Source organism: Erpetoichthys calabaricus, chromosome 7 (assembly GCF_900747795.2).
Source record: "Erpetoichthys calabaricus chromosome 7, fErpCal1.3, whole genome shotgun sequence".
NCBI classification, from domain to species: Eukaryota; Metazoa; Chordata; class Cladistia; order Polypteriformes; family Polypteridae; genus Erpetoichthys; species Erpetoichthys calabaricus.
This window is the reverse complement of record NC_041400.2, coordinates 32,422,143-32,448,208: the sequence shown is the minus strand read 5'-3', so window position 1 is coordinate 32,448,208 and position 26,066 is coordinate 32,422,143. Positions and strand designations below refer to the sequence as shown.

The 26,066-nt window shown below is 39.0% G+C and overlaps 1 protein-coding gene across 5 annotated transcripts in view; it reads left to right on the top strand.

The window, feature by feature from the left end:
- The window catches only part of LOC114654353 (spindlin-Z), a 108,250-nt gene that overhangs the window by 60,752 nt on the left and 21,432 nt on the right, over positions 1-26,066 (top strand). For all 5 annotated transcript variants that reach the window (XM_051929729.1, XM_051929728.1, XM_051929727.1 and 2 more), the window contains 2 exons: positions 4,950-4,998; positions 7,413-7,666. In XM_051929729.1, the coding sequence (XP_051785689.1) occupies positions 4,973-4,998; positions 7,413-7,666 (280 nt within the window). In that variant the 5' untranslated portion in view covers positions 4,950-4,972. The remainder of the gene's footprint in view (positions 1-4,949; positions 4,999-7,412; positions 7,667-26,066) is intronic.

Genomic DNA, 26,066 nt, shown 5'->3' with positions numbered 1-26,066 from the left:
CTCTGTTGGGCCCTTAAGCAAGGCCCTTAACCTGCAATTGCTAAGCGCTTTGAGTAGTGAGAAAAGCGCTATATAAATGCAAAAAATTATTTAAAAAAAAAAAAAAAAATTTAAATTATCTATAAATGTATGTGTTTAACCTCACAATCTCTCTCTTACCAACCAACATATGATGAAGAAGCATCTCTCTTGCTAACCTGTGATGATGAAGAGAACACAATGAACAGCACAGCTCAGCAGCCATTTTGAACAGACATGTGGCTGAAAGCTGAGCATCAATGATGCCTTAACTAGAGACATTTAAGTAACCAGAAGACTGTGTGCCACCTGAACTACATATCATCATTTAATCAGGTTGTATGGTTGCCAATATTCAAATGTACTTTGCATTTTGTTATTATTTATGAATATTATCAATAATACTAATACATTGTTTAAACTGTAACTTCTGCTTGTCTTTTTACTACATCTAATTGCCTAAGGTTATAGATATAGAAGGGAAGGTGAGGATAAGTTATATACAATAGTACCTTATAAACAGTGGTAAATCTGTGCGATTAGGCATTCTAAGGCTACATATTAATAATACAATAGGGGAAAGTAGAGCAATATATATTACTCTACCAAGACAAAACACCTCCTCTGGATCATCCAGATGGTCATTGGCAAACTTCAGACGGGCCTGGACATGTGATGACTTGAGCAGGGGAACCTTCTGTGTAATTTGAAACCATGACGGCATAGTGTTCTACCAACAGTGACCTTTGAAACTTTGGTCCCAGCTCTCTTCATGTCATTGACCAGCTCCTCCCGTGTAGTTCTGGGCTGATTCCTCACCTTTCTTATCATCTGTGATACCCCACGAGGTGAGATCTTGTATGGAGCCCCAGTCCGAGGGAGACTGACAGTCGTCTTTACCCTCTTCAATTTTCTGACAATTGCTCCAACAGTTGATCTATTTTCACCTAGCTGCTTGGCAATTGCCCCGTAGCCCTTTCCAGCCTTGTGGAGGTCCACAATTTTGTCTCTGGTGTCTTTTGACAGCTCTGTGGTCTTGCCCATGGTAGTAGTTGGAGTCTGACTGACTGTGGGGTGGATAGGTGTCTTTAAAGAGCTTAGACAGGTGCTACTAATTAAGATTACTAAGTGGAATAGAGGTGGACTTCTTAAAGGCAGAGTAACAGGTCTTTGAGAGCCAGAATTCTTGCTGATTGCCAGGTGTTCAAATACTTATGTGCAGCAGTGCAATACAAATAAATTCTGTACAAATCATACAATGTGATTTCCTGAATTTTTTTTTTTTACATTCTGTCTCTCACAGTGGGAATGCATCTACAAAGTGAATTTCAGACCCCTCCATGATTTCTAAGTGGGAGAACTTATAAAATCGCAGGGTGTTCAAATACTTATGTTCCTCACTGTATATATTTACATATAGTTTGTATGGTCTGGATCGGATTAATTGTATTTTCATACAATCCTATGGGGGAAATTGCTTCGGTTCACAACCAAATCGGTTTACGACCAGAGTTTTGGAACGAATTATGGTCGTGAACCGAGGTTCCACTGTATGGAGAAGGTGTGGAACAGCTCATTATCCAAAGCATACCACATCATCTGCAAAACACGGTGGAGGCAGTGTGATGGCTTGGGCGTGCATGGCTGCCAGTGGCACTGGGACACTAGTGTTTATTGATGATGTGACACAGGATAGAAGCAGCCGAATGAATTCTGAGGTGTTCAGAGACGTACTGTGTGCTCAAATCCAGCTAAATGCAGTCAAATTGATTGGGGGGCGTTTCATAATACAGATGGACAATGACCCAAAACATACAGCCAAAGCGACCCAGGAGTTTATTAAAGCAAAGAAGTGGAAAATTCTTGAATGGCCAAGTCAGTCACCTGATCTTAACCCAATTGATCATGCATTTCACTTGTTGAAGACTAAACTTTGGACAGAAAGGCCCACAAACAAACAGCAACTGAAAGCCGCTGCAGTAAAGGCCTGGCAGAGCATTCAAAAGGAGGAAACCCAGCATCTGGTGATGTCCATGAGTGCAAGACTTGAGGCTGTCATTGCCAGCAAAGGGTTTTCAACCAAGTATTAGAAATGAACATTTTATTTCCAGTTACTTTTGAGCCCCTGAAATGAAGGCATTGTGTTAAAAAAAATGCTTTAGTTGCCTCACATTTTTATGCAATTGTTTTGTTCACCCCACTGAATTAAAGCTGAAAGTCTGCACTTCAACTGAATCCGAGTTATTTCATTGATAATTCATTGTGGTAATGTACAGAACCAAAATTAGAAAAAAGTTGTCTCTGTCCAAATATTTATGGACCTAACTGTAACTCAATGTTTGTCTTATCAGTCCAAAGCACTTTGTTCCAAAATGAATCTGGCTTGTCTAAATGAGCATTTGCATACAACAAGCGACTCTGTATGTGGTGTGAGTGCAGAAAGGGCTTCTTTCTCATCACCCTGCATACAGCTGTTCTTTGTGCAAATTGCGCTGAATTGTAAAACGATGTACAAATACACCATCTGCAGCAAGATGTCCTTGCAGGTCTTTGGAGGTGATCTGTGGGTTGTCAGTAACCATTCTCATAATCCTGCGCATATGCCTCTCCTGTATTTTTCTTGGCCTGCCAGACCTGGGTTTAACAGCAACAGTGCCTGTGGCCTTCCATTTCCTGATTACATTCCTTACAGTTGAAACTGACAGTTTAAACCTCTGAGATAGCTTTTTGTAGCCTTCCCCTAAACCATGATACTGAACAATCTTTGTTTTCAGATCTTTTGAGAGTTGCTTTGAGGATCCCATGCTGTCACTCTTCAGAAGAGAGTCAAAGGGAAGCACAACTTGCAATTGACCACCTTAAATACTTTTTCTCATGATTGGACACACTTGTCTATGAAGTTCAAGGCTTAACAAGCTAATCCAACCAATTTGGTGTTGCAAGTAATCAGTATTGAGCAGTGACAGGCATTCAAATCAGCAAAATTACAAGGGTACCCAAATTTTTGCACAGCCAGTTTTTCATATTTGATTTAATTTTATACAACTAAATACTGCTTCACTAAAAATCTTTGATCGGAAAACACCCCAGTACTCGGATGTTCCTAGGTAATGAAAGATTTAATACTGTTATCTTTTTTGTTGAAAGTAAATTATTATGCAGGTTGAGAGGGGTTCCCAAACTTTTTCATATGACTGTATATTGTTACAGCTTAATTACAATCAGATGCCTTAAACTAATAAACAATATGCAGTTAATTTCAGTGTATATGATAAAGCCGCGTCAGGGATGTGGATCTAAAAAAGAAACGGAATCCACACTGGAGCAAAAGAACTGCTTTGACGCTAGGTGCCGCCAGTTTGCAAAACCAAGCGGAGAACTTGCATACGCATAGGATTGAGGTAGCATGAAAATGTGCGTGGCTTTATGGCAAGTTTAGTTTTTATAAATCACAATGTGAGCGTGGAAACGGGTGTACACAACATTTTTGTGCATACGCACCGTTTATACATGAGGCCCCAGGTATCCTTGGTTGGTGAAAGTAATTGATTTACTTTACAGCTTTATAAATAAATAAGTAAATAAATAAATCCTGTGAGAATTGCCTATCATCTATATTGTGAGTTACCATTGATTTTCATGAGTATAATTAACATATTTTACTCATTTAACATGTACTCACTATTGTTAGTTCATGAAATTTCAAGAGGCAGGAGATGGTTGATTTTTCTTTCAGAGACTGTAGAAAGTTTTTTTTTTTTTTTTTTTTCTTCTTTTCTATTCATCGTGCTAAAGCTAGCTAGTTAGCTAAAAAGTGTGGCAAGCAGCTGGGTCGCCCGGGAAGGCCGGAGGAGGGTTGCACTTCCTCCAGACCACGAGGGGGCGACTGCCCTGGTTGCTTTGGGGACCACGGGAACTGAGCTTGGAAGCACAACCCTATAGGGGCCCGTGGTCACTGCCAGGGGGCGCCCCAATGCCTGGAGGGCCCTGGTCCTCCGCAATTCCGCCACACCCGGAAGTGCTGTGGGGAAGATGACCAGGGACACCCGGAGTGCTTCCGGGTGCGCAGCCGGTACTTCTGCCACACTGGGGAGTGCCGGTGGAATATTATCGGGAGGCACCTGGAGCACATCCGGGTGATTATAAAAGGGGCCGCCTCCCTCCATTCGATGGCTGGAGTCGGGAGTGTAGCAGGACAGAGCTCGGAGGAGAGGAGTGGAGGCGGACCTGAAAAGGCATTTGAGGAAGATGGCCTGGACTTTGGGGTGAAGTGGGTTATGTGTGTTTCACTTTTGTAACTATCGTGTAAATAAATGTGTGTGGGTTGAAATTAGCGATGTCTACCTGTCTGTGTCTGGCCTGTTTCCCACAAGGGGTACATCTTAGAGATGGTAATACCATGGCAGCTGTACATAAAACTAAGTTTTATTGGTATTAGGTGTTTTTGCAGTAAGGCATGTCATGGAAGCATCAGCTTTCATTGTTGGCAAGGCAAAGAGAGAGTAGTAATAGCAAGACTGAGATGTGGCAAATTTGTACATTAAGGAGATAATCCACATCGAAATTCAGAATCAAAATGGCCCTTGCCAACATGCATTCAGTCCTGGATAAATTGCCATTAGCTGTTTAAGTTGGGAAACCACCGTCTCTGTGAGAGTAGCTAATAAATCTAGCAACATGTCTGGGAAGACTAGCAGTTAAATTACAAACAACTCGCCAACATGAAACAGAGTAAGCCTGCTGAGAGAAAAAGTCACTTGTAAATAGTATACACAATCAAAATCTTAATGTAACTGAGCCGGACTTACAAGAGAACTTTATATTAAAAAAAAAAAAAAAGTGTAAATGAGCAAAAATTGTAAAATTTGTTTGTCTGCTGTTGCAGCAGAACTATTCTCAAATAATCTTTGACATGTCTTTTTTAACTTCAGGGCATGCTGGAGTTTCTGTAAGTATGATGAAGAAAAAGAGTTCCCACAAGTAAGTATTCAGTTTTGTTTAAAGCAAAAAAAAAAAGTTTTGATTGAACTCAGTTAGGAATAAGTTGAAAGAATGTAAAAAAAAATGTTCTGTTGCTCCTGTATATTTTAAAATCCAACTAATACATAATTTCATACAGGCTAAACATTCTTGTTTTATAGCAATTTTAAGATATTTTTAGTACAGGGCACATGATTTACAAAAAAAAAAATACAAAACAAAACATTGCAAGTATTTCATAGGGCACATAAATATGTGAGACGTGTCAGTAAAAATAATGCCTAAAAGTGGCTCACCATGGCTGTGATAGAGCACCATAACAAAACATATAAGAAAAATAGAAGTCTTGTGCTTTGTGTTCAAGGCAGGAGAATTTTACTCTGTGGCTGTGGGAATTGTGCCTACTATTTTAAAAAAAAACAAACAAAAAAAAAAGGCAAAGCACACATAACAGGCTTATATTATCCTCTGTAATAAAACCCCTGTGTGCGTCCAGTGTGTGTGTGTATCTTCTGGTGAAGTGCGCATGTGCGGGGCACGGTGCGGTGCTTTGAGCAGATGCTTCAAAGGCCGCCTGATGCGTCACACAAGACAGAGAGGGCGGGACCTATAAAATATCGCGCGGTCGATCCAATCAGATTTCTGTAAATTAGGTAAGACTTAAAACAAAAGGCACGAAAAATCCAAACGGGTACTGAGACGCGGAGACCAGCTTCCCCAAAGAGGTAGAATTAGTGTGTGTTGTTGTGCAAGTGTTCACTCTGAGGCCCGGTAAAGTGTCAGTCGTTGGAGGGGTTTTCCTAAATATACGAATTTTCATGATATTACAATAGGATGACTTTTAAAAGTAGATATATTTTCTCGCACATAAAATCCATTGCTGAGGAGACGCCACACATACAATAATCAGCTGCAAGCCAGCATGGATTAAAATACTTGGCTGGGGAACTGCACAGTACTTGCTGGAGAGATGCCACAAGCACGATTATCAACTGCACGCCACACATTACATCAGTTGCTGGGGAGAATCTGCTGATTGCCCACTGTTGTGACAGAAAATTAAACGCATATTACGATATCAAAGCCAGTATTACTGTCACACAATACAATGACGCATATTATAGCCACATACAAGCCAGTATTACTGTAACAGAAAATATTACGGACGTGCAAGCCTATATTACTGTGACTATATACTAACAACATGCCACTTAAAAAAGAAGAAAAAGAAAATGAGCGTCAGAAAAGTGCTAAAAGAGAGACTCAGAAGAGCAAATGGATCTATAGAAGAAAAGGAAAATGAGTGTAAAAAAATTATCAAAGAAAATGCACTACTGTTCTAGCACCCGTTATTGTAACGAGCTTAATGTCTAGTTGTTTATAATTAATAGTTAATTCAGGAATAGATTTGTGCTTGCTTTGAGAGCACGATGATGTGACCAATTAGATTTGAGTTGTAATTGTTAACTACTTGTGTCATGAGTTTGTAAGAGAAGATGAAAAGGAAATGAAATTATGGAGATTATTTAGCACTTTTAATGATGGAAACATCGAATTCATTCTGTGATTTTAATGAACGTATCGGCAGATATCTGTCTTAGCATCCAATCATTTTGAAACGGCTATATACGAGGTTGTGGAGTAAGTCTAACACATATCCACAAATACGCATTGGCTTGTGTACAATGGTAGTTAAATCGGCTTCTCCATTTCCTAATACCAAAATAAAATTTAGTGTTTCAAATCTTTGAAGCATAAAACCTTTCTCCCTATTAATAAGACATATGCTGTTTTAACAGAAATGCATAGTAGCTGAGACACTTTTAGCAGAATGGTCAAAATGGCATACTTCATTACTAAGTACAAATAATGCAAACTTTAAATTTGTGTCATTCATTTGGTTTTTTGAAAGCAAACAAATGTTAATGAATGTAACCCTTAAAATGTAATGGAACACAGTAAAATTACATACTCTGTCATATATTTGAATGGTTATTGACTACAATAGCATTGACTACAAGTAACGCCACCGCAGTAAGTTTTGTAATTATGGATTTCTGCATAAGCTAGCAATAAAATCTTGTCACTGGTGTAAGATACTTTGAAAACAGCACAAAAAAGTTTTTCACAAGAATTGTAGATTAATGTAAAACTGACAAGATTGATTACACACAGTCTTAAAAGTTTAATGTAGTAAAGGAGGAACAGATTTGAATAACTAAAGTGCCAGGAGTTTGCAAAATCTGAAATTAATCAGGTGTTGGATATCTTCCTTAGAAGGTTTCAGTTAGGCACTTAAACATTTATTAATAAATCTGTGGTTGCTGAATTATTGATTTAGTTACAATTTATTCTTTGTGATTTTTCCTTTTTATTTAAAATGTTCTTCAGTAATATTTATTTCAATCATTCAGAAAGCATCGAAGCAACGTGGGACCAAGTAAACCTGTTTCTCAACCAAGGCGGAATATTGTTGGCTGCAGGATACAGCATGGGTGGAAAGAAGGAAGTGGACCTGTTACACAATGGAAAGGAACTGTTCTGGACCAGGTTCCAGTAAACCCCTCTCTTTACCTAATAAAATATGACGGATTTGACTGCGTCTATGGACTTGAACTTCATAAGGATGAGAGGGTTCAGGGTCTTGAAGTATTGCCGGATAGAATTGGTAAGAAATCTTTTGCTTTTTTTTTTTTTTGTATTCATATGTAGCACACTACCCAAAGCTATACACAAATTTACATGTTTTTCCTAAAATAACGCCACACTCCATTACAATGAAGTTATTTCAATGGTTTATTGCGTGTTGATAACCACCATCAAGAGACCTTTCCCTTTCATTAATAACTCAATAATACAGCTGTTCATTTGCTCCCATTAAGCTTGTTTATTGGTACTGTATTATGCAGCATACACTTACATTTGGAGCTTATCGTGTATGTGTACAGTATTTGTCATTTAATTAAAAACAAAAAGCAAAATAACACAGTATCTTTACTGTAAAGTAAAGAAGAAAGAAACAACATCACACATTGCACTTGCTAAACAAATTGTGACCAAAATGAAAAGGTGGAGGTGGTGATGGTGGTGGTGGTGGTGGCAGCGGCAGCAGCATCACTGCAAGCTAGTTGGTGATTGTGGCGGTGAGTTACAGAGTGATTGAGAAGTAAACGGTGAAGAGTTCCTCATTCTTCAATGATGGTTAGTCCATGATTTCTACCTCTTACATTGCCATGGGAGAATGAGAGAGGCCAGCGGTTGAGGTTGTGGGCCCAGATACCACAATAATAGCAGGAAGAGTTGAAGCAGGTTGATTGGATATACAAAAGAACAGTAAGATATCGGTCTGCTCCGCTACCTTGCTTTAATACTTTAATACGGTCTGCTGTTCTCAATTGAGTATGCCACATTAATAACCACTACTGCAAAGTTCGATCATCATACATCAGAAAATGGTATAAAACTTCCTTTAAATGTGAAAACCTATAACTCAAACCCTTATTGTGTATCTAGGAGAATTTGTGAACTTTATGAGAGGAAGGGATCAGGAACGTTTATAGTTACATTTTTGGCACAAGCCAAATATAGTTCTCGTATGTGGATTAACTAAATATTCACATTTAGCATTGCTTTTGAAAAGAGATCAAAGAAGCAGCAATGATAAATTAGTGTGAGTAGATTTATGTTTAGAATTTGCAAAAAAATGTAGTACACAACACTAAAATCAAATATGCTAGAACATAAAAGTAATTAGACATTTAAGACATGCCTGTTTACACCGAGTGTGTATGTATGTGTGTGTGTATATGTATGCATGCATGCATGCATGTGTGTGCATATTGTGTGTGTGTGTTTGAGTGTGAATGCTTGCTTAAGATCCAGAGTTAAAAAGAAAAAGCATGCCTAAAACTTGCAAGCTTGTCACTACATTATGTTAATGTGGATTAGGACCTTGTAAGAGGTCACATTAGTGTTTGGTCCACCAACTTCCTTCATACCTGTGAAAAGCTTTTTCTGATGATAACTCAAGGCCAAACTAATCAACAGAACTAAAAGGAATCTTTAATGCAGTACACCGGAGCTGAGCAATTTATTCCTGAAAAGTAGTGACTGCAGGTTATTTAATTAAGCATGTCTTTGTTATCTGTAACTAAGTGTTTTAATTAGTTTAGATAGATTAGTTTCTGGCGACATGTTCACTTTTTGGCATTTAAAAAGTGTAAGACAGTGTAAATTGTGCAGTTCAACATACTTACCATGTGCTATGACTTAAACTGTAGTTTTAGAGAGAGTGCCATTTGCTGTACCCAGTCTCTGTCTCCTTGGACACACTGCTCACCATTTTTGCATGTGCAGGGCCAAGGCTTCTCCTTACAACAGTAAAGCACTAATTTGATCGGTCATGAGTGTATTTATTAAACAAGCTTTCGTTGTTGAACCTAGTGCAATTGCTTTATTTATAAAATCACTCTGAAAGTACATTTCAGATTCTAACGCACAAGATTAAGGGGCAATCTCTTGTATAATATATTGCTTGTTGTATTTTAATCAGGAATTTGTGTGTACTGCTTAGTTAAATTAGTTGTGTCCCTATTCAGTGTGAATGTACCCAAGTATGTATCTTCCTTTACTTCAAAACACTGCTTTAGGTACAAACCCTTCATTAAATTTAGTGAATAGTTAACAGCAGAGTACATGTATATGTGCAACTAAAACTGGAACATTAGGACACAAAAAAATAGCACAGGAAGTGTTTATAAGAAAGCTGGAAAAAAATCAAAGCACTATTTAAACAAAGTAAATATCCTTGGAAAAATATACCCGTACATACATTCATTTAACAACAAACAACTTTGCATGCCTGAGTAGTTTTGTGAGTTTGTTTGTTTGTTGCACTAGTTTGTTTGGGTTCAGTACAAGCAAAATACATACAGAACACACAAAACAACTGCCCCAATACATTTTTTTAAATTGTTGTCTTTTGCTTACAGATGTTTGTCACTCTCTTGCTAAAAAGCACAGTTCTTGATAACTGGATTAGAGGGTATAGCATCCGGTCCAAGACCATAATTACAGCTATCTACAAATTGATGATGCTCTCCACTCAAGCGGTGGCCTGCTGCTTTCATGTTGGTTACTTGGTTCTGTGGAAATCCTTCAAGCAGTGTAGCTCTGTCCATTCCACTTTCTTGGCACTTTCTGCTTTTCATCTTGGCTTGGTGTGGTGTCAACACCAGGAAGGTGCCTAGGCATGTAGTGGAGTACTGCTGCAGCAGCCTTGCTGGCACAAACAAATACTTCGGCAGCCACTGTGCTGTCAGCTCTCTTCTGTTTGTTTGTTTTTTTTTTTTTTTAATTTAATTTGATTTTCTTTTTTTTTCTTAAATTATAGCCAAACAAAGTGTTACAAATGTTAAGATGCAACTCAATTAAAATTAAGGCAAAAGATGTTCCATTAGCAAAAGTAATTTTTTTTTTTTTTACTAATTATAAAAAGTGTCTAGAAAGAAAGTCAGCATTGTTATATCTGTTGGACAGCATGCTCATGTACCGTCAGTGATATAATAGTGTGCAACTTAATGTAAGCTTTATGGAAAAGCAGAATGGCACTAGGAGTGAACATGGGAGCCTCTATATAAAAAGCAGTAATGGAGTCATGAATACAGCGTTATTCTTTTTTTTTTTTTACTAATATTTTCACTTGTTCCTGCTCATGAACAAAACACTGCGGTGACTATCTGCAAGACAGTTGGATAGTGTCCTTCATGGTGATAGTGTTGGACACTTAGCTGTGTTTATTTAGTAGTATGTATTTTAGGCAGCAGCCTATTAAAATAAATGTCTTCGTACTTATTAGTGCTGTCAGATTCAGTATTACTTTTTGGATGTAATTAAAACTTATTTTAAAAATGTTTTATTCAAAGGCAAAGTACAGATTGTCAAAGACTGATTGTTTTACCCACACTAATTTTGGCATTTTGTTACTCCAGACCACTTTTTTGTGTCTGACTCTGTCCCTTTGACTCTTAATAATACCTGCTAATTAAAGCAAATGGAAAATAACTGTCACAATTATGATTTTCCGTTTATTGGACAATGCTTTAAAACTCCTACTTTAAAGAGGCTCGTGAGTCACCACGCCATATCCCACAATTAATCTCCATCTTAAGTGGCTGCTGGCTGGACAAATTATGCCTAAACCAGTGAGATGTAATTAAAAGTATTTGGGCCACCTTTTAAAATATATTGCATAATCTGTAAAGGAGAAAAAAAAAAGTAGACGGATTGTGTGGAGCCTGACTTGATACTGTGATGATCACACTTTTCAGTGGGAGTCGAAAGGTGCAGGCCAGTTTTATTTTTTTTTTCTTAAGTGCACGATTTAAACGGTATGCTGCTGCTGCCCATTGGATACCTCCAGAATATTAAAACATGACTGCTTGCCTGAATATCCCTTGGGTTAGTCTACTACCACCAAGTTTATAAAATAATATTATTCTACAAAAAAATAAATATATTTCTGTGCATTTTGCCATTCTAAGGTAACTCGTCCATATTCAAGAGTGGGGCAGAACCTTCAACCAAAAACAAGAAGCTTTAAGGCCAGTTTTAGAACAAAATGAAACAACCATTAGTTGAATCAAGTGATGACAATGTGAATTGGTCATTAGACATTGACATGGATAGTGAAACTGATGCATACAGTACTGTACGATCTAACTGCTGTGATGTTCATGGTGAATTTGGTCCTGTCAGGTTTCACTGTGGTACAAGTTGCTTTATGGCAAAATCACTGCAGTCCAGTAGAAGGGCAAGCAAGACGTTAGCCCCCTAAGCACTGTTCATAATGTAGCAACTGTCAGTGCTCGTTTTATCATTGATAAGGAAAAATGAGCCTACATATCCTTGTATTGGCAAAGCGCTACCTGTACCTGCCACAACTGCCCAGAGCAAGAGGATTTTATCATAAGCAGGAGACATAGAGCTAGCTAATCTGCCCTTTCTGCAGACAATGTGGACACTTAATTTAATTTTTTTTTTTAGAGAGAGAAAAGAATAGAATGAATCAATAACTTTCTTCATGCTGCACATTAATGGATCTTTTATAAAGCTATTGTTTTGTATTTATTTGATAACCTTCAGAAGCAGTTAAGTTCACAAAAACATACCAAACTGACTTTTGTGCACCGTTACACCCCTAGTGTCTGCTATGTTGTTATTGTATTGATACCAGCCTTAATACCTACTGATGCCAGAAAGGTTCTAAGCAAATAACAGATTACTTCAAGCACAACCCTCAACCCACCCCCACCCCAGTATTCTTGAAGTCTTGATTGTGTCAAAGCAACTTGCTGTAGGTCCTCATGAAGCAAGGCTATTCAATTACAAATTAATTTGGGCCAAATTTTCAAGTCAAGAAAGCTGGGCTAGACATTTTCAGCGGCTGTTAAGCAGCAGGTAGTAACACATTTTAAACCAATAGACATTAATGTATTGAAAAGCAAGTAATGTAATGTTTATTTGTTTCCCTTTTCAATTTGGTTACATCAGACACAGGCACATCAAAAATTTAAGGTAGTAACAATCTTATTTTTCTCACTTTTGAAATAAAATAATAAACATTTTGGTCATATCTGAACTAGGCACATCTCAAAGTTCATAAAATCAAAATAGTGCACAGTATTAGAAGTAACACTTATTTCCCTTTTGAAATAAAATAATTATTTTGGTCATATATAACCCAGGTACATCACAAAATGTGCTTAACAGAATAAAAAAGTACTATCAGTGCACACACCCTTAACAAGTGATAACAGTAACTAACATACAGTAATACAACCATCTACTGTACACTGAGGGGACATAGGTTTGTTTTAAATCATTACATTTATGGTTAGCAGTTTCTGTTTTGTAAACAAAATGGTGGCAGTATGCATACATTGCATTTGGATCAAGTTTGACTGTACTGTGAAGGTATATAGATGCTAAGAGTCATAGTACTACATGTTTTGTTTATTTGGTGAAAAAACATAACATTTAAAAATTTAAATTGACAAATCCTCAATAATAATAATTCTTTAAATACGTATAATGCTTTACTCACTACTCAAAGCACTTTATAAACACCATGTAGGGAGGACCCAGGACACAAACCCATGATCCCCTTATTACGAGGCAGGCACACTATCCTACTGCATAATAGTGCACTTGATCGTTTAAAATTGCAACCACAGAATTTTCAAAAATCAAAGAATATTAACTGCAGGTTAATAACAAGCTGTACATTCTACAGCCGAGGTGTCGGTACAACGCACCAGCACATACCATCTCAAAAACACACAACAGCATGCTGCATTATGGATTGAATGTTGCTAGGCTGTGCAGAATGTTACATTCATGGTCTGTACTTTTGTAGGAATTTATATAGGAATTTCTGAAGGCTTTTGAAATGTGTTTTTCTCTGCAATTCTGGCGGGACCATGGGCTGAGCCTCTTGGAGTTTGCTTCTGAGGCACATATGGCCCGCCATTTTAATCGGCTAGCAAATAGTCTTGATTGCAATGGGCAGGAGTCTCCAGTGCATTAAAGCACATTTTTTCCCATTTAGAGTACTTCATGTCAAAAGGGGTTGGGGATGGTTTAGTGAATGGATAGAAAAATAACATTTACTTCTGGTACCAAAATTACCAAAATCCTAGTCTGTTGTGTTGTGATATGAATAATACTAGACATGAATGCGATATGTTACATGTTCTGATCTCACAGAAAGGAACAACTCCACAGGAGACCGACATATACAAATAAATATGAACAGTTCAAAACATTTATTTTTTCATCTTAGTAACATTGGAGCGGATTTCAATGGACAAGTTGGTGAAGGGAACAGAGGAGACGAGGAGGTGATGGGTAGGTATGGTGTCAAGGAGAGGAATGAAGAAGGTCAGAGGATAGTGGATTTTGCCAAAAGGATGGATGGATGGATAGATAGATACTTTATTAATCCCCAAGGGGAAATTCAAATACTCCAGCAGCAGCATACTGATAAAAACAATATTAAATTAAAGAGTGATAAAAATGCAGGTATAACAGACAGTAACTTTGTATAATGTTAACGTTTACTCCCCCGGGTGGAATTGAAGAGTCGCATAGTGTGGGGGAGGAACGATCTCCTCAGTCTGTCAGTGGAGCAGGACAGTGACAGCAGACTGTCGCTGAAGCTGCTCCTCTGTCTGGAGATGACACTGTTCAGTGGATTCTCCATTATTGACAGGAGCCTGCTCAGCGCCCGTCGCTCTGCCACAGATGTCAAACTGTCCAGCTCCATGCCTACAATAGAGCCTGCCTTCCTCACCAGTTTGTCCAGGCGTGAGGCATCCCTCTTCTTTATGCTTCCTCCCCAGCACACCACCGCGTAGAAGAGGGCGCTAGATCACAACCGTCTGATAGAACATCTGCAGCATCTTATTGCAGATGTTGAAGGACGCCAGCCGTCTAAGAAAGTATAGTTGGCTCTGTCCTTTCTTGCACAGAGCATCAGTATTGGCCGTCCAGTCCAATTTATCATCCGCTTCGAGCTGCAGCCAGTGATGATCTTCATCCCATCCCACACTTCCTTCATGCTGTTATTCTGCAACTTCTGCTCCATTTTTCTCTCCTGTACTGCTCCTTCGCCGCCTTGAGCTGGACTCTGGGTTCCTTCTGCATGTGCTTAAGCTCATGCTGATCACCACCTTTAAAAGCCCTTTTTTTCTGGTTCAAAAGGCCCTTGATGTCACTTGTAATCCATGGCTTATTGTTAGCATAGCAGTGTACTGTTCTTACTGGAACTACAATGTCCATACAGAAGTTGATGTAGTCAACACCCTCCTCAATGTTCTCACTATGTGACCCCTGCAGGATATCCCAGTCCGTAGTTCCAAAGCAGTCTCTCAGAGCCTGCTCTGCCTCAGGGGACCACTTCCTGAATGAGCGTGTGGTTGTAGGTAGCTCCCTCACTCTTGGTTTTTATTGACGCTGAAGCAGAACCAGGTTATGATCTGCTTTCCCAAGTGCAGGCAGCGGGGTGGTGCTGTATGCGTCTTTAACGTTTGCATAAAGTAGGTCAATAGTCCTATTTCCCCGGGTGTTACAATCCATACTGGGAGAAGGGAGGTAATGTTTTGTCCAGCGTCACATAGTTAAAATCTGATAATGTCACCCGCTATCTCCACGTCCGCCTGAGGAGGGATGAAAACAATTAAAAACAATGATGTGTCCTAACTCTGTGGGCAACTAATGGGGACGCAGACTTACGGCCAGCAGTTCGATGTCCCTGCAGTAAGTGGAGATTTTGACGTTTACATGTCCAGGGTTGCACCACCTTGTATTCACATAGAGAGAGAGTCCTCCTCCTTTCCACTTCCCACAGGTATTTGCGTCTCTGTCCACTCTAACTGTGCTAAACCCGGGTAGCTCCATGTTAGCATCTGGGATGCTAGTTGTTAGCCACATTTCACAAAAACACAACAAACTGCATTCTCTGTAGGTCCTGACATTTTACACCAGCGCAACCAGTTCGTAGATCGTATTTGGTAGTGAGTTCACATTTCCCAGGATCACAGAAGGCACCGAAGGCTTCTATCGGCAGTTTCTCGCTAGCTGCTTAGCCTTTAGCTTAGAACCGGCTCTGCTGCCATGATACCACCTTCTTACCTCGTCAGGTAAATAGGGAACCACACCAGCACGGGCCTCTGTTCTCGGCGCTTGAAGTTGACTACCTGAATAGACTAGTCTCTGCGTGTAAAAATCCATTTCCAAGTAGTAAAAAGTGTCTAGGAAACGAGTCCACATAAAAGAAAGTGGTAGGAGTGATTAGAAAAATAGAGAAAAGGGTAGGAATATAAAGTCGTACACGGAGCTGCTGGAAAGGCTGCCACTCGCGGCGGCGCCTGAGTCATCAGATGATTCTGATGGAATATGGCTGTGGTGAATATGTATTTTAAGAAGAGGGAGGAACATAGGGTTACATAGAAGAATGGAGAAAGATGCACACAGGTAGATTACAACCTATGCAGAAGAGTCAATCTGAAGGAGATTGAAGACTGCAAAGCAGTGGCAGGGGAAAGTGTAGTTAAGCAGCATATGATGGTGGTCTGTAGGATGATGTTGGAGATCAAGAAGAAGAGAGTGAGGGTAGAGCCAAGGATCAAATGGTGGAAGTTGAAAAAGGAAGACTGCAAGGTTGAGTTTAGGGAGAAGGTGAGGCACTGGGTGGTAGCGAAGAGTTACCAGAGAGTTGGGAAACTACAGCAGATTTAGTAAGGGTGACAGCAAGAAGGGTGCTTGGCGTGACATCTGGACAGAGGAAGGAGGAAAAGGAAACCTGATGGTGGAATGGGGAAGTACAGGAGAGTATACAGAGGAAGAGGATGGCAAAGAAGTGGAATAGTCAGAGAGATGCAGAAAGTAGACAAGAGTACAAGAAGATAAGGCGGAAGATGAAGAGAGAGGTGGCGAAGGCTAAAGAAAAGGCGTATGATAAGTTGTATGAGAGGTTGGACACTAAAGAGCGAGAAAAGGACCTGTACTGATTGGCTAGATAGAGGGACCAAGCTGGGAAAGATGTGCAGCAGGTTAGGGTAATAAAGGATAAAGATGGAAACATACAAGCAAGGAGTGTGTGTTGAGCAGATGGAATGAGTACTTTGAGAGGCTGATGAATGAAGAGAATGAGAGAGAGAAGAGGTTGGATGATGTGGAGATAGTGAATCAGGAAGTGCAACGGATTAGCAAGGAGGAAGTAAGGACAGCTATGAAGAATTGAAAAGCCGTTGGTCCAGATGACATACCTGTGGAAGCATGGAGGTGTTTAGGAGAGATGGCAGTGGAGTTTTTAACCAGATTGTTTAATGGAATCTTGGAAAGTGAGAGGATGCCTGAGGAGTGGAGAAGAAGTGTACTGGTGCCGATATTTAAGAATAGTAACTACAGGGAGATACAATTGATGAGCCACAGCATGAAGTTAAGGGAAAGAGTTGTGGAAGCTAGGTTAAGAAGTGAGGTGATGATTAGTGAGCAGCAGTATGGTTTCATGCCAAGAAAGAGCACCACAGATGCGATGTTTGCTCTGAGGGTGTTGATGGAGAAGTATAGAGAAGGCCAGAAGGAGTTATATTGCGTCTTTGTGGACCCGGAGAAAGCATATGACAGGGTGCCTCGGGAAGAGTTGTGGTATTGTATTAGGAAGTCGGGAGTGGCAGAGAAGTAAGTAAGAGTTGTACAGGATATGTACGAGGGAAGTGTGACCGTGGTGAGGTCTGTGTTAGGAGTGACGGTAGTGCTGGGCGGTATGACCAAAATTCTATATCACTGTATTTTTCAAAATTATACTGGTTTCATGGTATTGGACGGTATTTTTTTCCTATGCATGAGTGGATGTTAACCACATTTTCCACTGCAATTACCGGCTAAGAGTAACCTATTCCACTGTCATGAGAATTGTACATTGTACAAAAAAAAACATTTTAATGTGCACACAAGTATTAATACAGGTTTGCCCTATAAAGTGATAGTTTTCAAGGGGGTGGCACTAATGAAGAGAAGGAATCACATTGCATGACAGATGCAGTCAAAATAGAGCCTTTTTATTGAACAAAGTTTGCAAACAACTTAAACTAAAATTTTTATAACATATTTTCAACCATCCAAAGAGGCATTTAGACTGAGTAAAATATCCAGAGGTTCTTGTCAAAAGTTGTATTGCACTGAACATGTCTTAGAAAAGGAATAAATAGTATTTGTTTGTAAACCAACTACACTTTGTTAATGTTAACAATTTCTGTCTACTGACACGTTAAAGTGACTTTTTAAACAGTTTTATCATCATTAAACTGCATAATATTTAAACTAATAAATGATAACAATAAAATAAATAATAGTGCAACCTCCAGTAATAATACTATTGCTTCCAAGACTTCAAGTCCAGGTGCATTACATAGTATTCACCAAATTAAAATAAAAATAAAATAAGCACAACTTGGTGACGACACCTTTACCAACTGTACCATCATTAAGGCAAACTGCATTAATATGGACCTTGCTTCAAGCTAAGCTATATACATAAATAATAAAACTGCACCTTGCATTTATAATGCTACTAGCAAAATACCCGCGCTTCGCAGCGGAGAAGTAGTGTGTTAAAGAGGTTATGAAAAAGAAAAGGAAACATTTTAAAAATAACATAACATGATTGTCAATGTAATTGTGTTGTCATTGCTATATAAATGCAAAGAATTATTATTATTATTGTTATGAGTGTTGCTGTCTTTTTTATATATATATATATATATATATATATATATATATATATATACACACACATAAACATATATATACATATACATATATACATATATATACATATCTACATATACACATATCTACATATATATATATATATATATATATATATACATATATATATATATATATATATATATATATATATATACACACACATATCAACATATATATACACACACATACATATACACATACATACATACATACACACATACATACACACACACACGTGTATATATATGTGTGTGTATATATATATATATATATATATATATATATATAAATATTTACATATCTACATATATACACATCTACATATATATACATATCTACATATATATATATGTAATTGTGTTGTCATTGTTATGAGTGTTGCTGTCATATATATATATATATATATATATATAGCAAAATACCCGCGCTTCGCAGCGGAGAAGTAGTGTGTTAAAGAGGTTGTGTAAACATATATACATATCTACATATACACATATCTACATATATATACATATACAAATTTACATATGTGGATGTGTATATGTATATGTATATATATATATATATATATATATATATGTATATATATATATATATATATATATATATATATATATATATATATATATAGATATAGATATAAATATAGGCATACATATATACATACATACATTCACATATATACTGTATAGATATATACTGTATATATACATATCTACTTATTGGCTCCTGTATTTAGGATATAGCGGGTTGGATAATGGATGGATGGACATCTGTATGCATAGCCCTATTTGCCCGTTTTCGTTTTTTTTTCTTTCTTCAGTAATATTTCAGTAAACCCGGAGCTTGTCAGTTCAAATCCTGGTACTGATACCACTGTGTGACCCTGAGGAAGTCACTTCAGGTGCCTGTACTGCAAAAAACAAAAGTAATGTAACAAATTGTACCTCAGATGTTGCAAGTTGCTGGAATAAAGGCATAAGTAAAATAGATAAATATGTATTATACACATAGGAACTATTAATTTATTTTCAGTTAAGTCATCTGCAGCAAACTTTTATAAATGAGGGTTTCTCATTTTTAGATAGTGCAAACTGTTTCTTCTTCATTGACGTTTTCTCTTGGAGAGCTTTTTTCATTTCATTGAAAATTAAAGCAGCAGCTGCCAAAATATGTAGCTTTCTTATTAATTTTTCAACATTGTGTAAAATAAATTTATAAAGTAACATAAAAGGTTTAAATACTGGTTATCCTTTTACTGTACACTAAAATATTACTAAAGAGATACAAAAAAAGTAAAATGGATATGTTCTTTTTCTTTAAGGAGATTAAATGTTACTGAAGAAAGAAAAAAAAAAATTAAACAGCCAAATGGGGCTATGCATACGAACTTAAAAGGTTTAAATAAAACAGAAATGTATATTTTATTTTTATTTGCTTAACTTTAGGAGGGTGTAACCTGTAGCAAAGCCCTAACTTTTTTTCGTGAAAGCCCGTTTCAGTCAATAAGTCTTAAAAAAAGGTGTAAAGATATTGACAGTAAGCTAAGCAAACCCAGGAAGACATGGAATCGTTTAAATCAAGTATCATTACATCTTCCTTTCTTAAAGAGAAGTAAGGCAGTACTTATAAGCTTACATATTTATATATAGACATACATACATATATCCGAAGCCGTGCAAGCACACTCTTGAGAATGCAACGTATAGTTGTACAGAAGAAAAGCAATCTTGCCTCAAATGAATGGCAACCTTTTGTAGGTCTATGAACTTAATTTAAACTTTAGGTTTACACGGTGCTTTCTTTCCGAAGTACCTGCACTCATGAATATGTCTGTATGTGTCAGTCGGTCAAATCCACGCGCTTCGCACCGGCGAAGTACCGCTTTTAAATTTTTATTAAGAAGAAAAGAAAACCTTTTTAAATTGAGGGAAATATACTAATAACAGTTTGTTAAGGATCTGTTTTTTTGTGAAGCTGCCTTCACTCGAGTGATCACTTCGAGCTGACTTGCTGGCCAACTATAAGCGTTACCTGGTAGGTAACCACCCATACAATCAGATTGTGAATCAGACTACGAATGCCGTGAATGTAATTACCCCGATCTACATGTTGTCAAATAAACGAACCACACGCCGTGGCGCAATTTTAGGGGCTTCGCCTGTAGCGCTGACGTCAGAGGTTCGATTCCCGTAAGGGAGTGAAGTGAGTGGCTGGTTACCTACCAGGTAACGCTTATGGTTGGCCAGCAAGTGAGGTAACATCAGCCACGGTGCCTTCAGTTGTGAGAGGCAGATCATAGAATGGTTGAAAATAGTTTACTGTCAAATAATGCAAAGAGTACGCGACACGTCTTTCCCCCTTATTCTTGGCTCATCAGGCGTACACACTCACTGCACTCGCTTACGGTAATCGAACCTCGGACGTCGGCGATAGAGGGGCTTCGCAGCGGTGAAGTATTGCTTTTAAATTTTAATTAAGAAGAAAAAAACTGCTTACGGTAATCGAACCTCGGACGTCAGCGCTAGAGGGGCTTTGCAGCGGTGAAGTATTGCTTTTAAATTTTAATTAAGAAGAAAAGAAAACCTTTTTAAATGAAGTCTTAAAAAGAGGTGTAAAGATATTGACAATAAGCTACGCAAACCCACCAAGAAATGCAATCGTTTAAATCAAGGCGCGAGTCGAAAAACACCATCCCATAATATTAGTTAACGATTAACACATTTCTATATGTATTGTAAGCATACAATACAGCTGATAATATGTTGCGCTTATTTATCTGGTGTACCGACATTTTTGCGCGTTTAATGTCTGAAATCTAACGTGGTTTGTGCCCTTCAGAATGAAAAGAGTTTGCATTTACCTTTTTAATAAAAGGCGAGCTTTTAAGCCTGAGAAATCACCCCGTAAATGCACACATTTAATTGCATGTGTTAATATGTATGCTTACACAGTATTAAAAGACACTGAACAACATCATTTACCTTTGTTCCTGCGTTTGATAAAAGGCGAGCTTTTAAGCCTGAGAAATCACCCCGTAAATGCACACGTTTAATTGCACATGTGTTAATATGTATGCTTACACAGTATTAAAAGACACTCAAAAATTAACGTCATTTACCTTCGTTCCCACGTTTGACTCGTGCTGTAAATCTCTTCCTTGTTTTTAGTTCACGTGATTACGTAGGAGGCGTGATGACGCGATACGTGACTCCGCCTCCTCCATTAGAGTATATGGACAAAAAACATGTTCCAGTTATGACCATTACGCTTTGAATTTCGAAATGAAACCTGCCTAACTTTTGTAAGTAAGCTGTAAGGAATGAGCCTACCAAATTTCAGCCTTCCACCTACACGGGAAGTTTGAGAATTAGTGATGAGTGAGTCAGTCAGTCAGTCAGTGAGTCAGTGAGGGCTTTGCCTTTTATTAATATGTATAGATTTGTACTATAGCCCTATGGAAGCGTATTAGGGCCACGGTGAAGAAAAAAAAATACGTACACAGTGAAGAAAATATGTTGACTTTATTCTCGAAATTTCCACTTTAATCTCGACATTTCTATTTTACTCTCCCTGTTTGTCGAGATTAAAGTCAACATTTCCACTTAATTCTCATAGTTTTTGTCATTAAAGTAGAATGTTGTAAACTAAACTTCATCCTAAAATCAATGTTTAATTTACTAGATTTTCTCAAACCCCGTCATAAGTAAACAAGGGGGCTTCGCCCCCTGCTCGCTTCGCTCGCCTACCCCCGGTGTTGGGTAACCCGAAATACATTGATGAATGTATGAGATATATTGGAGTGTAAAGGTATAGATGATGAACAAAGGATGTATATTCATTAATCCTAATGAATGTTCACTAATAGTGGACTCATTACAGAATGCGTTGTCAGCTAATTGGCGGAATTGTTTAGCGGCCGTCTGTCGTTCCTTTCTTTGCCGTTTATCTATTGACTCCGCTGTTTGAGAGGCGCGTTGTAGGCGCCTACGTTCATTAATTGTATTCAGGCGGGCTCGCTTCTGTATGTCCGCAAGTTGAGATGTTTCGTTTTGGAGCCGTGACTCGTTTGGTTGCGTTGTTAGAGAAGCGCGTTGTAGGCACCTGCGTTCATTTGTTTTATCCAGGCGGGCTCGTTTTTGTAGCCCCGTTAGTCGAGCTCTTTCATTTTGGAGCCGTGCCTGCTTTGCTTGCGGCATTTCAGACGCGCGCTGTAGGCGCCTGCGTTCATTGATTCTATGTTCATTGTATTTGTCCATGCGGGCTCGCTTTTGTAGTTCCGTTAGTCGAACTGTTTGGTTTTGAAGCCGAGACAGTTTTGCTTCCGCGGTTTCAGACGCGCGTTGTAGGCGCTCACGTATCCGCGCATGCGCCCTCCGTACTATCTTGGGTTTGACTATGCTGTGTTTTGTGGACGTTTGGGGACTGCGTACTTTGTCTGGTTTGACTGTGGGGCGGGACGCCGAAGCCTCTTCTGTTTGTGTTCTCTGTGAGTACTTATAGTATTGTATTACTGTAATGTGATTCACATATGCTGTGGAGTCCGGATCTTTGGGGCTTCTGTACTATCTCGGGTTGTTGCCTGCAGTGCTTTCGAAGTGCGTTGTAGGAGCTTGCACCTTCCGTACTATGTCAGGTTTGACTATGCTTTGTAGTGTGCACGTGTAGGGTTCTGTACTCTCTTGAGAGGGCTACATACAGTTGTCCATGTGTAAAGTGCTTAATATTGTATCACTGTAATGTGATTCACATATGTTGTGGAGTCTAGATCTGTGTGGTTTCTGTAATATCTCGTGTTTATGCTTGCGGTGTGTTAGAAGCGCGTGGACCATGCTGTGTAGTGTGGACGTTTAGTTCAGAAGTGCGTTGTAGGCGCCTGCGCCTTTCATACTTTCCCGTGCCTTACGTACTATCTTTGTGGACCTGTGGGGCCTCCGTAGCCTCTTCCGTTTGACTCTGGGGTGCAGCGCAGAATCCTCTTTTTTGTGTGGCTGTGTCGTTAGTCGTTAGCTATGGGCACGTTGTTGCTTCATTTCTCATTCACGTTAGTTGAGCTCTTTCGTTTTTGGGCCGTGACTCCTTCGTTCACGGTGGATCAGACTTCGCTTGCGGTCTATGAGACGCGCGCTGTAGGCGCCTGCGCACTATGTCTCATGGTCCCATCGCCGTGTACCTGCATCCATGCCTTCCGGTTTACCATTCTCGGTTAGTAATATGGATGTGTTAAATGTTCCCCAACCCAATTGTTAATTGCTACGCGCTTCTTAAACTGACTTCCTCTTGCACTAAGAGGAGGTGCAGGCAGCGATCGCCGCACAGAATACATTCACTTCATGATATTCTTGCTCTCTGAAAATGTAGAATGCTAAGATAAATTTTCATGATGAAATGCATTAAAGCAGGTATTAAACATGCACGGTAGTGCTGCTCCCTCACAGTAAGGGGTCCCCAGGTGTACGTTCAGTGTAGAGAACCTTTATGGCAGGTGTGACGAGGCTTCAAAAAACTGGATGTTTGAATGGGTATCGCACAGGTTTAACTTAAATATTGTGTAAATATTGGGTTTGTGATCTGGTGGTCGGGGACACATACACAGAATTCAATGGATGTTCTTTCCTTTCTTTATTGCATGCGTGCTGCCTCTATCTGACGTATCAAACCCCCAGTTCCTATCTTTCCCTTTTCTTTCTCCACATAACCAATCACCACACGATAAACGTCTTTGTGAAATTAAGACTACTTATAAACTTAGATCACGGAGCGTTCAGAACTTTAAAAAATTACATGTTTAATTGTGCCATCCATTCAGGGTTGCACCCACCCCAGCAAGCATTGTGTGCGAGGCAAGAGCAAATCCTGAACAGGGCGCCAGCACATCGCAGGGTGAATACGAGCAATACATACACTAGCAGGGTCAATATAGCATAACAACCCCACATCCTACATGACTTTGAAAAAAACTGAAGCACGCAGAGTAAACCCACCAGAAAAATATGCAAATTCAAGGCAGGGAACACCTGGGACTCCCTTGCTGCGATGCAGCAGTGCACCCTCCACGCCACCATGCCCCCACATGATTAATACATGATTTAATGCATTTCATCATACAAATGATATCAAGCATTTATCTTAGCATTCTAAATGTTCAGGGAGCAGGAATATCATGAAATTAATGTATTCTATGTGGTGATCGCTGACTGCGCCTCCTCTTAGTGCAAGAGGAAGTCAGTTTAAGAAGCACATAGCAATTAACATGGCTCGGGGAACACTTAACACAAAGCATTTAATGTGCTACATAACTTATGACGGGGTTTGAAAAAATCTAGTAAATTTAAATATTCATTTTAAGGTGAAGTTTAGTTTACGATGTTCTACTTTAATGACAAATTACGAGAGTAAGGTCAACATGTCGACCTTAATGTCAACATCAACGGTGAGAATAAAGTAGAAATGTCGTCATAAGCGTCGAAATTGAAGTGGAAATGTCGAGAATAAATTCAACATGTCGTCACACTATTAAACAGTACCCAGGTACATTACACAGTATTGAAAAAAAAAAAAAAATAAGTACAATTTGGCTTGCAGTATTATCCATTAGTATAGAAACAGTATTCACACATTTGAACATAATGGTCCACATCCGACCTTTTAAAACCAAAGTATCTCCAGACAACAGACATGGCTCCTTTTTTTCGGCAAAAGTTCTTCTGTGTCATCATGTTCAACTTTATCGTCTACTTCAGTTTCAGAATGTTCTGTCCATTTTCACTGTTCAATACCTGTATACCACCCAGCACTAAGTGACTGATACATTCAAGGTGGAGGTGGGATTACATCAGGGATTGGCTCTGAGCCCTTTCTTATTTGCAATGGTGATGGACAGGTTGACAGACGACATTAGACAGGAGTTCCCGTGGACTATGATTGCTGATGACATTGTGATCTATAGCGATAGTAGGGAACAGGTTGAGGAGACCCTGGAGAGGTGGAGATATGCACTAGAGAGGAGAGGAATGAATGTCAGTAGGAACAAGAAAGAATACATGTGTGTAAATGAGAGGGAGGTCAATGGAATGGTGAGGATGCAGGGAGTAGAGTTGGCGAAGGTGGATGAGTTTAAATACTTGATCAACAGTACAGAGTAATGAGGATTGTGGAAGAGAGGTGAAAAAGAGTGCAGACAGGGTGGCATGGGTGGAGAAGAGTGTCAGGAGTGATTTGTGACAGACGAGTATCAGTAAGAGTGAAAGGGAAGGTCTACAGGACGGTAGTGAGACCAGCTATGTTATATGGGTTTGAGACGGTGGCACTGACTAGAAAACAGGAGACAGGTGGAGGTAGCAGATTTAAAAGATGTTAAGATTTGCATTGGGTGTGACAAGGATGGATAGGATTAGAAATGAGTACATTAGAGGGTCAGCTCTAGTTGGACGGTTGGGAGACAAAGTCAGAGACATGAGATTGCGTTGGTTTGGACATGTGCAGAGGAGAGATGCTGAGTATATTGGGAGAAAGATGCCAAGGATAGAGCTGCCAGGCAAGAGAAAAAGAGGAAGCCTAAGCAAAGGTTTATGGATGTGGGTAAGGGAGGACATGAAGGTGATGGGTGTAACAGACCAAGATGCAGAGGACAGAAAGATATGGAAGATGATGATCCACTGTATCAACCCCTAACGGGAGCAGCCGAAAGAAGTAGTAACATCTTTTTCAGTTCAAAAATGATTTTAATTTTC